We start from the raw sequence: 14,385 nt of genomic DNA on the forward strand, positions 1-14,385 counted from the left end.
TTTGACCCAAAATTTTGACCCAAAAAAATTTGACCCAAAAATTTTGACCCAAAAATTTTGACCTAAAAAAATTTGACCCAAAAAAATTTTGACCCAAAAAAATCTTGGTCAAAAAAATTTTGACCCAAAAAAATCTTGGTCAAAAAAATTTTGACCCAAAAAAATTTGACCAAAAAAATTTTGGTCAAAAAAATTTTGACCCAAAAAAATTTGACCCAAAAATTTTGACCAAAAAAATTTGACCCAAAAAAATCTTGGTCAAAAAAATTTTGACCCAAAAAAATTTTGACCCAAAAAAATTTTGACCCAAAAAAATCTTGGTCAAAAAATTTTGACCCAAAAAAATTTGACCCAAAAATTTTGACCCAAAAAAATTCTGGTCAAAAAAATTTTGACCCAAAAAAATTTGACCCAAAAATTTTGACCCAAAAAAATCTTGGTCAAAAAAATTTTGACCCAAAAAAATTTGACCCAAAAAAATTTTGACCCAAAAAAATCTTGGTCAAAAAAATTTGACCCAAAAATTTTGACCCAAAAAAATTTGGTCAAAAAAATTTTGACCCAAAAAAATTTGACCCCAAAAAAATCTTGGTCAAAAAAATTTCGACCCAAAAATTTTGACCCAAAAAAATTTTGGTCAAAAAAATTTTGGCCCAAAAAAATTTGGTCAAAAAATTTTGGGTCAAAAAAAATTTGGCGACAAAAAAAAATTTGGTCAAAAAAAAAATTGGCCCAAAAAAATTTGGTCAAAAAAATTTTGGCCCAAAAAAAATCGGTCAAAAAATTTTTGGTCAAAAAAATTTTAACCCAATTTTGGTCAAAAAATTTTGGTCAAAAAAATTTAGGCCTAAAAAATGTTGGCCCAAAAAAATTTGGTCAAATAATTTTTGGTCAAAAAAATTTTGACCCAAAAAATTTCGGCCCAACAAAAATTTTGGTCAAACAAATTTTGGTTAAAAAAAAAATTTGGTAAAAAAAATTTTGACCCAAAACTTTCGGCCCAAAAAATTTTGGCCCAAAAATGTTAGCCAAAAAAATTTTGGTCAAAAAAATTTTGACCCAAAACTTTCGGCCCAAAATATTTTGGCCCAAAAATTTTGGTCAAAAAAATTTTGGCCCAAAAAAAATCGGTCAAAAAATTTTTGGTCAAAAAAATTTTGACCCAAAAAATTTCGGCACAAAAAATTTTGGGAAAAAAAAATTGACCCAAAAAATTTCGGCCCAAAAAATTTTGGACCAAAAATTTTTAATCAAAAAAAATTTGGCCAAAAAAATTTTGGTCAAAAAAATTTTGGCCCAGAAAATTTTGGGAAAAAACAATTTTTGGTCAAAAAAATTTTGACAAAAAATTTTGGCCCAAAAAATTTTGGTCAAAAAAATTTTGGTCAAAAAAATTTTGGCCCAGAAAATTTTGGGAAAAAACAATTTTTGGTCAAAAAAATTTTGACAAAAAATTTTGACAAAAAATTTAGGCCCAAAAAATTTTGGTCAAAAAAATTTTTGGTCAAAAAAAGTTTGGGTCAAAAAAATTTTGGTTAAAAAAATTTTGGTCAACAAAACTTTGGTCAAAAAAATTTTGGCTCAAAAAAATTTTGACCCAAAAAATTTTGGCCCAAAAAATTTTGACTCAAAAAAATTTTGTCAAAAAAAAATTGGCCTAAAAAATTTTGTTCAAAAAAATTTTGGCTCAAAAAAATTTTGACCCAAAAAATTTTGGCCTAAAAAATTTTGGTCAAAAAAATTTTGGTCTAAAAAATTTTGGCCTAAAAAATTTTGGTCAAAAAAATTTTGGTCTAAAAAATTTTGGCCTAAAAAATTTTGGTCAAAAAAATTTGGGCTCAAAAAAATTTTGACCCAAAAAATTTTGACTCAAAAAATTTTGGCCCAAAAAATTTGGACTCAAAAAAATTTGGTCAAAAAAAATTTGGCTTAAAAAATTTTGGTCAAAAAAATTTGGCCTAAAAAATTTTGGTCAAAAAAATTTTGGCCCAAATAATTTTGACCCAAAAAAATTTGGTCAAAAAAAATTTGGCCTAAAAAAATTTGGCCTAAAAAAATTTGGTCAAAAAATTTTGACCCAAAAAAATTTGGTCAAAAAAAATTGGTCACAAAAATTTTGGCTCAAAAAATTTTAGCCCAAAAAATTTTGACTCAAAAAAATTTGGTCAAAAAAATTTTGGCCTAACAAATTTTGGCCCAAAAAATTTTGACTCAAAAAAATTTGGTCAAAAAAATTTTGGCCCAAAAAATTTAGGCCAAAAAAATTTTGGTCAAAAAAAATTTTGGACAAAAAAATTTTTGGTCAACAAAATTTGGGTCCAAACAATTTTGGTCAAAAAAATTTTGGCTCAAAAAAATTTTGACCCAAAAAATTTTGACCCAAAAAATTTTGGCCCAAAAAAATTTGGGAAAAAAATTTTGACTCAAAAAAATTTGGTCAAAAAAAATTTGGCCTAAAAAATTTTGGTCAAAAAAATTTTGGCTCAAAAAAATTTTGACCCAAAAAATTTTGGCCCAAAAAATTTTGACTCAAAAAAATTTGGTCAAAAAATTTTGGCCTAAAAAAATTTGATCAAAAAAAATTTGGCCTAAAAAATTTTGGTCAAAAAAATTTTGGCCCAAATAATTTTGACCCAAAAAAATTTGGTCAAAAAAAATTTGGCCTAAAAAAATTTGGCCTAAAAAAATTTGGTCAAAAAATTTTGACCCAAAAAAATTTGGTCAAAAAAAATTGGTCACAAAAATTTTGGCTCAAAAAATTTTAGCCCAAAAAATTTTGACTCAAAAAAATTTGGTCAAAAAAATTTTGGCCTAACAAATTTTGGCCCAAAAAATTTTGACTCAAAAAAATTTGGTCAAAAAAATTTAGGCCCAAAAAATTTTGGTCAAAAAAAATTTTGGACAAAAAAATTTTTGGTCAACAAAATTTGGGTCCAAACAATTTTGGTCAAAAAATTTTGGCTCAAAAAAATTTTGACCCAAAAAATTTTGACCCAAAAAATTTTGGCCCAAAAAAATTTGGGAAAAAAATTTTGACTCAAAAAAATTTGGTCAAAAAAAATTTGGCCTAAAAAATTTTGGTCAAAAAAATTTTGGCTCAAAAAAATTTTGACCCAAAAAATTTTGGCCCAAAAAATTTTGACAAAAAAATTTGTTCAAAAAATTTTGGCCTAAAAAAATTTGATCAAAAAAAATTTGGTCTAAAAAATTTTGGTCAAAAAAATTTTGACCGAAAAAAATTTGGTCAAAAAAATTTTGGCCCAAAAAATTTTGGTCAAAAAAATTTTGGTCTAAAAAATTTTGGCCTAAAAAATTTTGGTCAAAAAAATTTGGGCTCAAAAAAATTTTGACCCAAAAAATTTTGACTCAAAAAATTTTGGCCCAAAAAATTTTGTCTCAAAAAAATTTGGTCAAAAAAAATTTGGCTTAAAAAATTTTGGTCAAAAAAATTTGGCCTAAAAAATTTTGGTCAAAAAAAATTTGGCCCAAATAATTTTGACCCAAAAAAATTTGGTCAAAAAAAATTTGGCCTAAAAAAATTTGGCCTAAAAAAATTTGGTCAAAAAATTTTGACCCAAAAAAATTTGGTCAAAAAAATTGGTCACAAAAATTTTGGCCTAAAAAATTTTGGCCCAAAAAATTTTGACTCAAAAAAATTTGGTCAAAAAGATTTTGGCCTAAAAAATTTTGGCCTAAAAAATTTTGGTCAAAAAAATTTTGGCTCAAAAAAATTTTGACCCAAAAAATTTTAGTCCAAAAAATTTTGACTCAAAAAAATTTGGTCAAAAAACTTTGGCCTAAAAAAATTTGGTCACAAAAATTTTGGCCTAAAAAATTTTGGCCCAAAAAATTTTGACTCAAAAAAATTTGGTCAAAAAAATTTTGGCCTAACAAATTTTGGCCCAAAAATTTTTGACTCAAAAAAATTTGGTCAAAAAAATTTTGGCCTAAAAAATTTTGGTCAAAAAAATTTTCGCTCAAAAAAATTTTGACCCAAAAAATTTTGGCCCAAAAAATTTTGACTCAAAAAAATTTTGGCCTAACAAATTTTGGCCCAAAAAATTTTGACTCAAAAAAATTTGATCAAAAAAAATTTGGCCCAAAAAATTTTGGACAAAAAAATTTTGGTTAAAAAAATTTTGGTCAACAAAATTTGGGTCCAAAAAATTTTGGTCAAAAAAATTTTGGCTCAAAAAAATTTTGACCCAAAAAATTTTGGCCCAAAAAATTTTGACTCAAAAAAATTTGGTCAAAAAATTTTGGCCTAAAAAAACTTGATCAAAAAAAATTTGGTCTAAAAAATTTTGGTCAAAAAAATTTTGACCGAAAAAAATTTGGTCAAAAAAATTTTGGCCCAAAAAATTTAAGCCCAAAAAATTTTGGTCAAAAAAAAATTTGGACAAAAAAATTTTTGGTCAAAAAAAGTTTGGGTCAAAAAAATTTTTGTCAAAAAAATTTTGTTTAAAAATTTTTGGTCAACAAAATTTTGGCTCAAAAAAATTTTGACCCAATAAATTTTGGCCCAAAAAATTTTAGGAAAAAAATTTTGGCTCAAAAAAATTTGGTCAAAAAAATTTTGGCCTAAAAAATTTTGGTCAAAAAAATTTTGGCTCAAAAAAATTTTGACTCAAAAAATTTTGACTCAAAAAAATTTGGTCAAAAAATTTTTGGTCAAAAAAAATTTGGTCAAAAAAAATTTGGCCTGAAAAATTTTGGTCAAAAAATTTTGACCGAAAAAAATTTGGTCACAAAAATTTTGGCCTAAAAAATTTTGACCCAAAAAATTTTGGCCCAAAAAATTTTGACTCAAAAAAATTTGGTCAAAAAAATTTTGGCCTAACAAATTTTGGCCCAAAAAATTTTGACTCAAAAAAATTTGATCAAAAAAAATTTGGCCCAAAAAATTTTGGACAAAAAAATTTTGGTTAAAAAAATTTTGGTCAACAAAATTTGGGTCCAAAAAATTTTGGTCAAAAAAATTTTGGCTCAAAAAAATTTTGACCCAATAAATTTTGGCCCAAAAAATTTTGGGAAAAAAATTTTGACTCAAAAAAATTTGGTCAAAAAAATTTTGGCCTAAAAAATTTTGGTCAAAAAAATTTTGGCTCAAAAAAATTTTGACCCAAAAAATTTTGGCCCAAAAAATTTTGACTCAAAAAAATTTGGTCAAAAAATTTTGGCCTAAAAAAATTTGGTCAAAAAAAATTTGGCCTAAAAAACTTTTGGTCAAAAAAATTTTGACCAAAAAAAATTTGGTCAAAAAAAATTTGGCCCAAAAAATTTTGGTCAAAAAAAATTTTGGACAAAAAAATTTTTGGTCAAAAAAAGTTTGGGTCAAAAAAATTTTGGTTAAAAAATTTTGGTCAACAAAATTTGGGTCCAAAAAATTTTGGTCAAAAAAATTTTGGCTCAAAAAAATTTTGACCCAAAAAATTTTGGCCCAAAAAATTTTGACTCAAAAAAAATTGGTCAAAAAAAATTCGGCCTAAAAAATGTTTGTCAAAAAAAAATTGGTCAAAAAAAATTAGGCCCAAAAAATTTTGGAAAAAAAAATTTTGGTTAAAAAAAATTTGGTCAAAAAAATTTTTGAAAAAAAATTTTGGTCAAAAAAAATTTGGAAAAAAATTTGGGCCCAAAAAATTTTGACTCAAAAAATTTTGGCTCAAAAAATTTTGGTCCAAAAAAAATTTGGTCAAAAAAAATTATGGAAAAAAAATTTTGGTTAAAAAAATTTTGGTAAAAAAAAATTTGGTCAAAAAATTTAGGCCCAAAAAATTTTGGTCAAAAAAAATTTTGGACAAAAAAATTTTTGGTCAAAAAAAGTTTGGGTCAAAAAAATTTTGGTCAAAAAAATTTTGGTCAAAAAAATTTTGGTTAAAAAATTTTGGTCAACAAAATTTGGGTCCAAAAAATTTTGGTCAAAAAAATTTTGGCTCAAAAAAATTTTGGCCCAAAAAATTTTGACTCAAAAAAAATTGGTCAAAAAAAATTTGGCCTAAAAAATTTTTGTCAAAAAAAATTTGGTCAAAAAAAATTTGGCCCAAAAAATTTTGGAAAGAAAAATTTTGGGTAAAAAAAAATTTGGACAAAAAAATTTTTGGTCAACAAAATTTGGGTCCAAACAATTTTGGTCAAAAAAATTTGGGAAAAAAAATTTGACTCAAAAAAATTTGGTCAAAAAAATTTTGGCCTAAAAAATTTTGGCCTAAAAAATTTTGGTCAAAAAAATTTTGGCTCAAAAAAATTTTGACCCAAAAAATTTTAGCCCAAAAAATTTTGACTCAAAAAAATTTGGTCAAAAAATTTTGGCCTAAAAAAATTTGGTCACAAAAATTTTGGCCTAAAAAATTTTGGCCCAAAAAATTTTGACTCAAAAAAATTTGGTCAAAAAAATTTTGGCCTAACAAATTTTGGCCCAAAAATTTTTGACTCAAAAAAATTTGGTCAAAAAAATTTTGGCCTAAAAAATTTTGGTCAAAAAAATTTTGGCTCAAAAAAATTTTGACCCAAAAAATTTTGGCCCAAAAAATTTTGACTCAAAAAAATTTTGGCCCAAAAAATTTTGACTCAAAAAAATTTGATCAAAAAAAATTTGGCCCAAAAAATTTTGGACAAAAAAATTTTTGTTAAAAAAATTTTGGTCAACAAAATTTGGGTCCAAAAAATTTTGGTCAAAAAAATTTTGGCTCAAAAAATTTTGACCCAAAAAATTTTGGCCCAAAAAATTTTGACTCAAAAAAATTTGGTCAAAATAAATTTGGCTCAAAAAAATTTTGACCCAAAAAATTTTGGCCTAAAAAATTTTGGTCAAAAAAATTTTGGCCTAAAAAATTTTGGTCAAAAAAATTTGGGCTCAAAAAAATTTTGACCCAAAAAATTTTGACTCAAAAAATTTTGGCCGAAAAAATTTTGACTCAAAAAAATTTGGTCAAAAAAAATTTGGCCTAAAAAATTTTGGTCAAAAAAATTTTGGCTCAAAAAAATTTTGACCCAAAAAATTTTGACTCAAAAAAATTTGGTCAAAAAAATTTGGTCAAAAAAAATTTGGCCTAAAAAATTTTGGTCAAAGAAATTTTGGCTCAAAAAAATTTTGGCCTAAAAAATTTTGGCCCAAAAAATTATGACCCAAAAAAATTTGGTCAAAAAAATTTTGGCCTAAAAAATTTAGGCCCAAAAAATTTTGGTCAAAAAAATTTTTGGACAAAAAAATTTTTGGTCAAAAAAAGTTTGGGTCAAAAAAATTTTGGTCAAAAAAATTTTGGAAAAAAAATTTTTGTCAAAAACATTTTGGGAAAAAGATTTTTGGTCAAAAAAAATTTGATACAAAAAATTTTGGGAAAAAAATTTTGTGTTAGAGGTTAACGGCTACAGCAAAAATTTTGGTCCAAAAAATTTTAGGAAAAAATTTTTGATCAAAAAAATTTTGGAAAAAAATTTTGGTCAAAAAAATTTTAGTCAAAAAAATTTTGGTCAAAAAAGTTTTGGTCCAAAAAATTTTGGGAAAAAAAATTTGGTCCAAAAAATTTTGGGAAAAAAATTTTTGGTCAAAAAAATTTTAGTCCAAAAAATTTTGTGAAAAAAATTTTTGGTCAAAAAAATTTTGGGAGAATAATTTTTGCAACCATTGCTATGAAACCGTTAACCTCTAACGCAAAATGTAACTGTTGACCTCTAACATAAAATTTTTAGTAAAATTATTTTGCAATTTTCGTTTGTGAAGATTTTAACCGTTGTTGCTGTTATCATAGAAACGGTTGCCATAATAACGTTTACCATACGTGCTACCTGAAATTTTCAGTTCATCAAACGTGCCCAATCCATCGCTCTCTCGCCAGCTATCTCACCCCTCCTTCCACCCCTTCTCCTATTTAGGTAATAATACAATTATATATTTTAGTATATATAATAGTATTAACACAGTGTGATATGAAATTAAGTTTTATTTACAGATAAGAAAAATACATCATTTGAAGGAGTAATAGAAAACACAATATTTAATTCAGAGAAGTCATCGGTCAATCTTAGCAAAAATGCTAAGATTATGTATGACTGTAAAGTGTTCACGCTTTACAGTCAATTTAAACATGTCAAAAAAACTACATTTTTCAGTCAATTCAATATTATCAGAGAGCCAATTGTATAGATTTACAAGTCAAAGCAATTACGCACACTTTGATCGAGACAAAGCTAAAGTATAAGGAAGTTGACCAAGATTCAAAAACACTCAAACAGAACACAAACTGTTTTACACAATTGTCTACACTAAGAAGTACACCCATTAAGTATCATTAATAACACAACAAAATTTTAAAATTCCCGGTGAAGTGAGTCAGTCAGTCAGTGTGCAATTTTTACTCGATACTTGGCCATTCGTTACTCAACAATTTGAGTGTTATGATATCTTGTGGCCTCCATGTGATTTCATCTTGATGACCAGAAATATAATGTAGAAATTCACTAGCAGTTTAAGAATTGTACTTGGTTTTATATGAAATGCGTTAACATGAATTGAAAACAGTGAAAATTAAAATTTAATGTAATATGTCAAATCCACATTGCATAATCTCAAATGATTCGACCACATTATTTTTCAATAGTTGACTAGATTAATGTGTTAGTATTTGTTATCATAATTAATAATAAAACTACTGATGCTACCTAACTAGCAAATTAACCCACATGCAAGGCATATCGTGCAAGTGATCATTCGAATCATGAAATTCAATGCTTTAATGATTTTGTAAACTTCTAAAAGTTGTAGTGAAAACTGAAGTATTGATCAATTAATATCTTGAACAAAATCACCGCTTTATAAATCTATTCGTGCCAAATGCAATTCCAATAAATACCACATTCAGAGCGTCACAGTAACAATGTTCATATAAAAACTGAAGGACTCTGGTAGCAGCAATTTCAAACCTGCCTGCACCTGCAAAATACACAAATTATTATTGAAATTAGTTGATTATACATACATTATAAAATGTCGTTGTTGATGCGTCACCAAAGCTGTCTTCGGGTGCAATGCAGCACTCCAACGAAGCACAGAATAGTCTTTGTTTGCATCTTTATATTCATTCAAATTGTAACTAATTCTTTGTCAATTTGTTGTTCAAATTGTAACTTTTTTCAAGTAAAAGAAATAAAATAATGCATTTATAACAAAAATGGCTCTCATGGAAAAGTAATTTTGCTTTAAAATTCTTGATGACATAATGATTGTGGTCCAATTTACACAATACTTCTGATCTATGAATTAAAGGGAATTAGCAGATGATAATGATGTAAATAAGACTTCAAATTAAACAATTCGTATAAATGTACTCATAGTAATTCTCAAAATGAATTAACAGTCATTATTTTTTACTTTCACAACTTTTTACAATTACTTTCGATTATTTCCTTTGCACAATGACTGCCAGCCATTCAATTGTGAACTCTTGCTCAGTTAACAAAATAATAATATGTAGTTTTATTTAACAGTGGGCACCAAATAATGCAAAATAAAATTATTAGATTAAATATATCCGGCGTACGTCTTAGACAGTAGTACTACTTGAGCAAAAACTACATAAATCGAGCACACGTTTTCTGAAAAAACAGAAATGAGAAACTGTTTCAATTAAATCTAAAACATCTTACAACACAAACTGAAATCCGAGTAAATCCGCAAAGAGAAATATAATTAGCACAAGTGCAAAGACTCTCATTATTGGATAAGATGGGAATGGTAAATAAAAGAAATGTTAGTTTATATTAGAATAATTTTATATGTATCATGACTGTTGACTTGTATAATAATATTAACTGTATATCAATGTGGTATGTAATACCACATACCACCATAAGCTTTTGGAAATCAATGATGAATACTTCTTATATGTACCTAAATTAATCTGAAAGAACAAACATTGAGAGGATATAATTTAAATTATAAAATTTTAACAGGTATGTAATATTAAATTCACACAAATAATTACCAATCTATGGAGAAGACCCTCTTCTATCAATATTAGCAAATACTGCTCATCGGTATAAAATTTTGGAGAAATTCTTCAACCTTGCATATACTGATACAATAGCTTCCTAAAATTTTTAAAAGTAATATCTTTTTATGCAATAAAACAAAACATACCTGCAGGTAACGAAACAATTAAATCAAATCAAATTGCAGTGTAGAAATCCTGTAAGTTCTGACATCCTATCAAATACGAAATTCATTCTGCAACAAAATGCTAATAGAAAGATCTAAAATTTGTTCAGCTGATAACACAACATGCAAATCATAAAATATCTTATAGCCTTGTCTGAAACAACTATCTATCCAACGAAGCAATTTATTTCTTCGTTAATTTTCTTTCGAAATTATAACAAAATTCATTTTCTTCTTCACTTAATATCCGCACATGATTGGTGACACAGATATGCCGCATTATTAATAGAAATAAATAAAAACTGCGATTACAAGAAACAATAACCATCTGTAACAAGCCCGTAAGCCTCCCGTAAGTAAAAACACCATTATTATTGGGAATAACACCACCTTAAAACATGCTAAGATTTTGACATTTGCTAACATTTCAGCCAGCATGAAGTTGGCGACGAAATAGAAGTTAGCTGTTAAGTTGAAAAAATTCAACTTTGACAACTAAAACCTGTCAAGATTATTATTATCACAGCCAAACAAGTATTATTATTATTATGATTATTATATTGTCTAATACCAAGTTGATAGCCTTTACCTTAGACAATATATTACGTTAAAATACAATATTTCTTGTTTCCTCATAGCAAATATAGTCTAGGGCAGCGGTTTCCAACCTTTTCTTCCTTGCGTCCCCCTTACGAATGATAAAAATATTGCGCCCCTCCCATTCTTATTTTTCTAACAATTTAATTTAAATATACTTAATATAACTGAAATTATGCCAAATAATACACAGTATTATAAAAAATATACAAACAAACATAACTATTTATTTTAAGAATTTTCTATTATTAGAAGAATATTATAAGAAGAAGAAGAAACATAACTATTTATTATGAGAATTTTCTGTTTCACATAAGTAAGATCTCACAAATGGTAATAAAATTTCTAAAGAATTATTTGCCAAAGTAGGAAAATCGTCCTTTACTGGTAACCAAAACTTAACAATATATTTTCGTCCTGAAACATCTGCGTCAATGTGCTATCACTAGATAAATCAATTATCATTTTCTGCTCTGCTGTTGAATGACCAAAATCATCATGTTTCTCAATGACAAATGGATTTCTAATCCATTCGTATTTGGACGTAATTAGATAAAGTAATGCGAAAATTGGTTTCGTAGACTAGTGATATGACTGATATAATAATAATAAGATCTTTACTTACTTCTATTTCATCAGTAACACAAGTAGTTTTAAAAGTGGGAAACATGTTAAAGTTATAAAGTTATTTGATACTAGCTATACACAGTTCTAATTTTTTCATTAAAGCCGTAATCTTGTCTTTCTGAACAAAAGCACGAATTTGAAATCCTTGCATTGATTTAATTAAATCGCTAAGTCTTTGAAAAATATCAACTAAATACGCAAATTTTGCGAGGAACTTTGTGTCCTAAAACAAGATTGCTCCGTCTCTTTTGTTATCAGCAAGAAATATAGCAATTTCTTTTTTGAGTTCAAACACTCTTAGAAGTACTTTAAGTATTTTGCTGATTTGTTTTTGACACTTACTCAGCATTTAAAAATAATATTTTTGAAACAGCTTCGCGCCCCCCCTGAAACGGTATGGCGCCACCCCAAGGGGGCTCGCCCCACAGGTTGGAAATCACTGGTCTAGGGTCAAAACGGTCTGCGCATGCGTCTGACGGTTGTGGACGGTCAGCTGTCAGTGACTGCACAGCGACAGCGACATACCGATACCGACATCCGACATACCCTTAGTTTGACAGCTGCCTACAGCCCCTAGAGCCTACATAACCCAACCGCTCAACCCTAGACAATATAATAATACATAACGTCAATAACATTTTACGTCGCTCGCCAATTGTCTAGTAATTCTTTAATTGTCGAAAGATGAGTGATTTTGTGAAAAACATAGAAAATGCAAAGTAAGTTGTGCTAAAACTTCATTTTCTAAGTGTACGGATGCAAAGGTTTTTGCATCACATTACTTCAAGATGGATATCGAGGTATACAAAAAAATTATATATGCTATTGGAAAGCACTCCGGTTTATCAAGAGACTGTAAAAAAGTTCTTGTACGTATGTTTCCAAATATTCCTTCGAAAACGTTAAGTTCCATACTTTCTTTAGAATATCAAAAGAAAATGCGCAAAAAGCATGTTAAAACAAAATCTGTATCTGAATCCTATATGGATAAATATAACAAAGGAGTCAAGATTATTGACATCGCAAAGGAAGTTGACATAGCACCTGCTTTAGTGGCTAGGATGATTCTTGAAGAATACTTAGCTTCCGACATTGGTAATCAGCAAACTGTAGGTAGTAGACGATACGTAAGTGAATTAATGAAGGATACAACTAGAATATCTGATCAAAGATTATCAACAGAGGTATATGAAGCTATTGCTTTCGATAGTTTATATGGGCCAATAGCAGATTGCATAAAACGAACACTCGGTGAACAGTATGAACAGAAACTCAAGTGCTATGCTATTAGCATGAATTTATCTTTTCGAGATGAATTGCAATTGAGGCAAAGTGGATTTGATAAAACTCCTGATCTTAAATTAGAAATTCCGATAGCTGTCAGTGGTCATGTTGTAAATTGGATTGAAAGCAAAGCCTCATTTGCTGATATTGAAACTCATAAAGGATATATAAAGGAACAATTCATGAGTTATTGGAATAGATTTGGCCCGGGATTAGTAATTTATTGGTTCGGGTTTGTGGAACGATTAGAAAATATAGAAGACACTGCACATTTTATAGTTAGAGATAAGTTTCCCATTGATGAAATACAATTTATGGAGTGATTTTTAATTCTTTTTAATTTTTTATTGTACATGGCTTGTTTCAATAATCAGATTACAATTTAATCTACAAGAAATACAGAATTAAATAAATGATTAAATCATAATTAATAATAATAGTAATAATAATAATAATAGCAATAATAAGTAAGTTGTGTGGAACATTTTTCTGTGCATAATAGAAAAATTCATATTGTGGGCTGCAGTAGACTGACTTTGTTAAAACTTGGCTTTTTTCTCTTAAGTTGCCTGAATTTTTTGACTGACTGGTTTGTACATACATCTAATTTATCCTGTAAAATTGAGTTCTGCTTTTAATATCCTCCGCCATGGTGGGTCCTTGGGTATCAATATTGTTCGTGAACATGGTCATGAACCATGGAGCATTGCTGATCATTCTTAGTATATTGTTTTGAATTCTCTGAATTATAAGAATGTTGCTTTTGCTGGCACAGCCCCACAGTTCTATATCATATGTTCATATTTGAATTATCATAACTTAATAAAGTAGAAGCTTATCTTCGAGAGAGAGTTTGCATGATCTTCTTATGAGCCAGTACAATTCCTTCATTTTAATATCTATCTGTTTTCTTTTCATTGTTATGTGCATTTTCCAATCATTTTTAAATAATTCATAAATATTACAGCCATTAAAAAGTCATAAATATTACAAATATTAGATTATTACTATTATTTGTAAATTAGAATTGTTAGATTTTCTAATGTTTGTATTATTTAGTTATTAAATAAAACTTTGTCTAAATATCAAATAAACTTTATTAAAAATATCAAATATCTTAAAATATAACAAGAATACATTTTATACATCTCACAAGAAATAAATTCTCAAAAATATTCTGGCAGTTTCTTATCTCTAATTAAAAAAAAAATAGAAGTTGACGATTTGTAAAGCTTATATCAATAAAAGGCAATTTATATTATCACTTATACTTATTAATAAAGATCTTATTATGCAATTAAATTATTTTATAAATAATATTATTGTTTAATGAAAGCAGAACAGTAGTTTTATATTGCATATATGACGGTGCAGGTGATTTCACATTAATACAAAACCAGTCACCATTGATAAATACATGCACTCATACACACAATTTAATAAAATTCATTTTGTCAATATATTAAGATTTAATCATTAAAATAAATCATCTAGTATAAAAATATACAAGTGTTTTTTTATATCAATAAGAATAACGCAACTAAAGCTTCATATCAATTAAAAACAAACTGAGATCTAGCTCCCTTTCAACGAAAAAATTACAATTTAAAACCTGATTAGACTACTTATTTTAAGTTGTATTAAGTTTGCAATTATTTTCTGTAATCATATTTAGATTTTGCTTGAAAATGCTTTACTATCAAAATCATTAACATGGTTGAAAA

At 27.1% G+C, this 14,385-nt stretch overlaps 1 protein-coding gene across 1 annotated transcript; it reads left to right on the plus strand.

Moving 5' to 3' along the window:
- Nucleotides 1-11,914: 11,914 nt before the first annotated feature.
- LOC113370237 (uncharacterized protein C15orf41 homolog) lies at nucleotides 11,915-13,625 on the plus strand. Its single transcript, XM_026610908.1, has one exon. It carries the CDS (start codon nucleotides 12,166-12,168, stop codon nucleotides 12,982-12,984), a length of 819 nt encoding a protein of 272 aa, XP_026466693.1. The 5' UTR covers nucleotides 11,915-12,165; the 3' UTR covers nucleotides 12,985-13,625.
- The last annotated feature ends 760 nt before the right edge of the window (nucleotides 13,626-14,385 follow it).

Source organism: Ctenocephalides felis, unplaced genomic scaffold (genome assembly GCF_003426905.1).
Source record: "Ctenocephalides felis isolate EL2017-DRISC unplaced genomic scaffold, ASM342690v1 CF-g0.4_SCAFFOLD_01492, whole genome shotgun sequence".
Classification (NCBI taxonomy): Eukaryota; Metazoa; Arthropoda; class Insecta; order Siphonaptera; family Pulicidae; genus Ctenocephalides; species Ctenocephalides felis.

Bases quoted from the DNA above. Each gene is read 5' to 3' on its own strand.
- LOC113370237 (XM_026610908.1), top strand. From the start codon at position 12,166: ATGGATATCGAGGTATACAAAAAAATTATATATGCTATTGGAAAGCAC.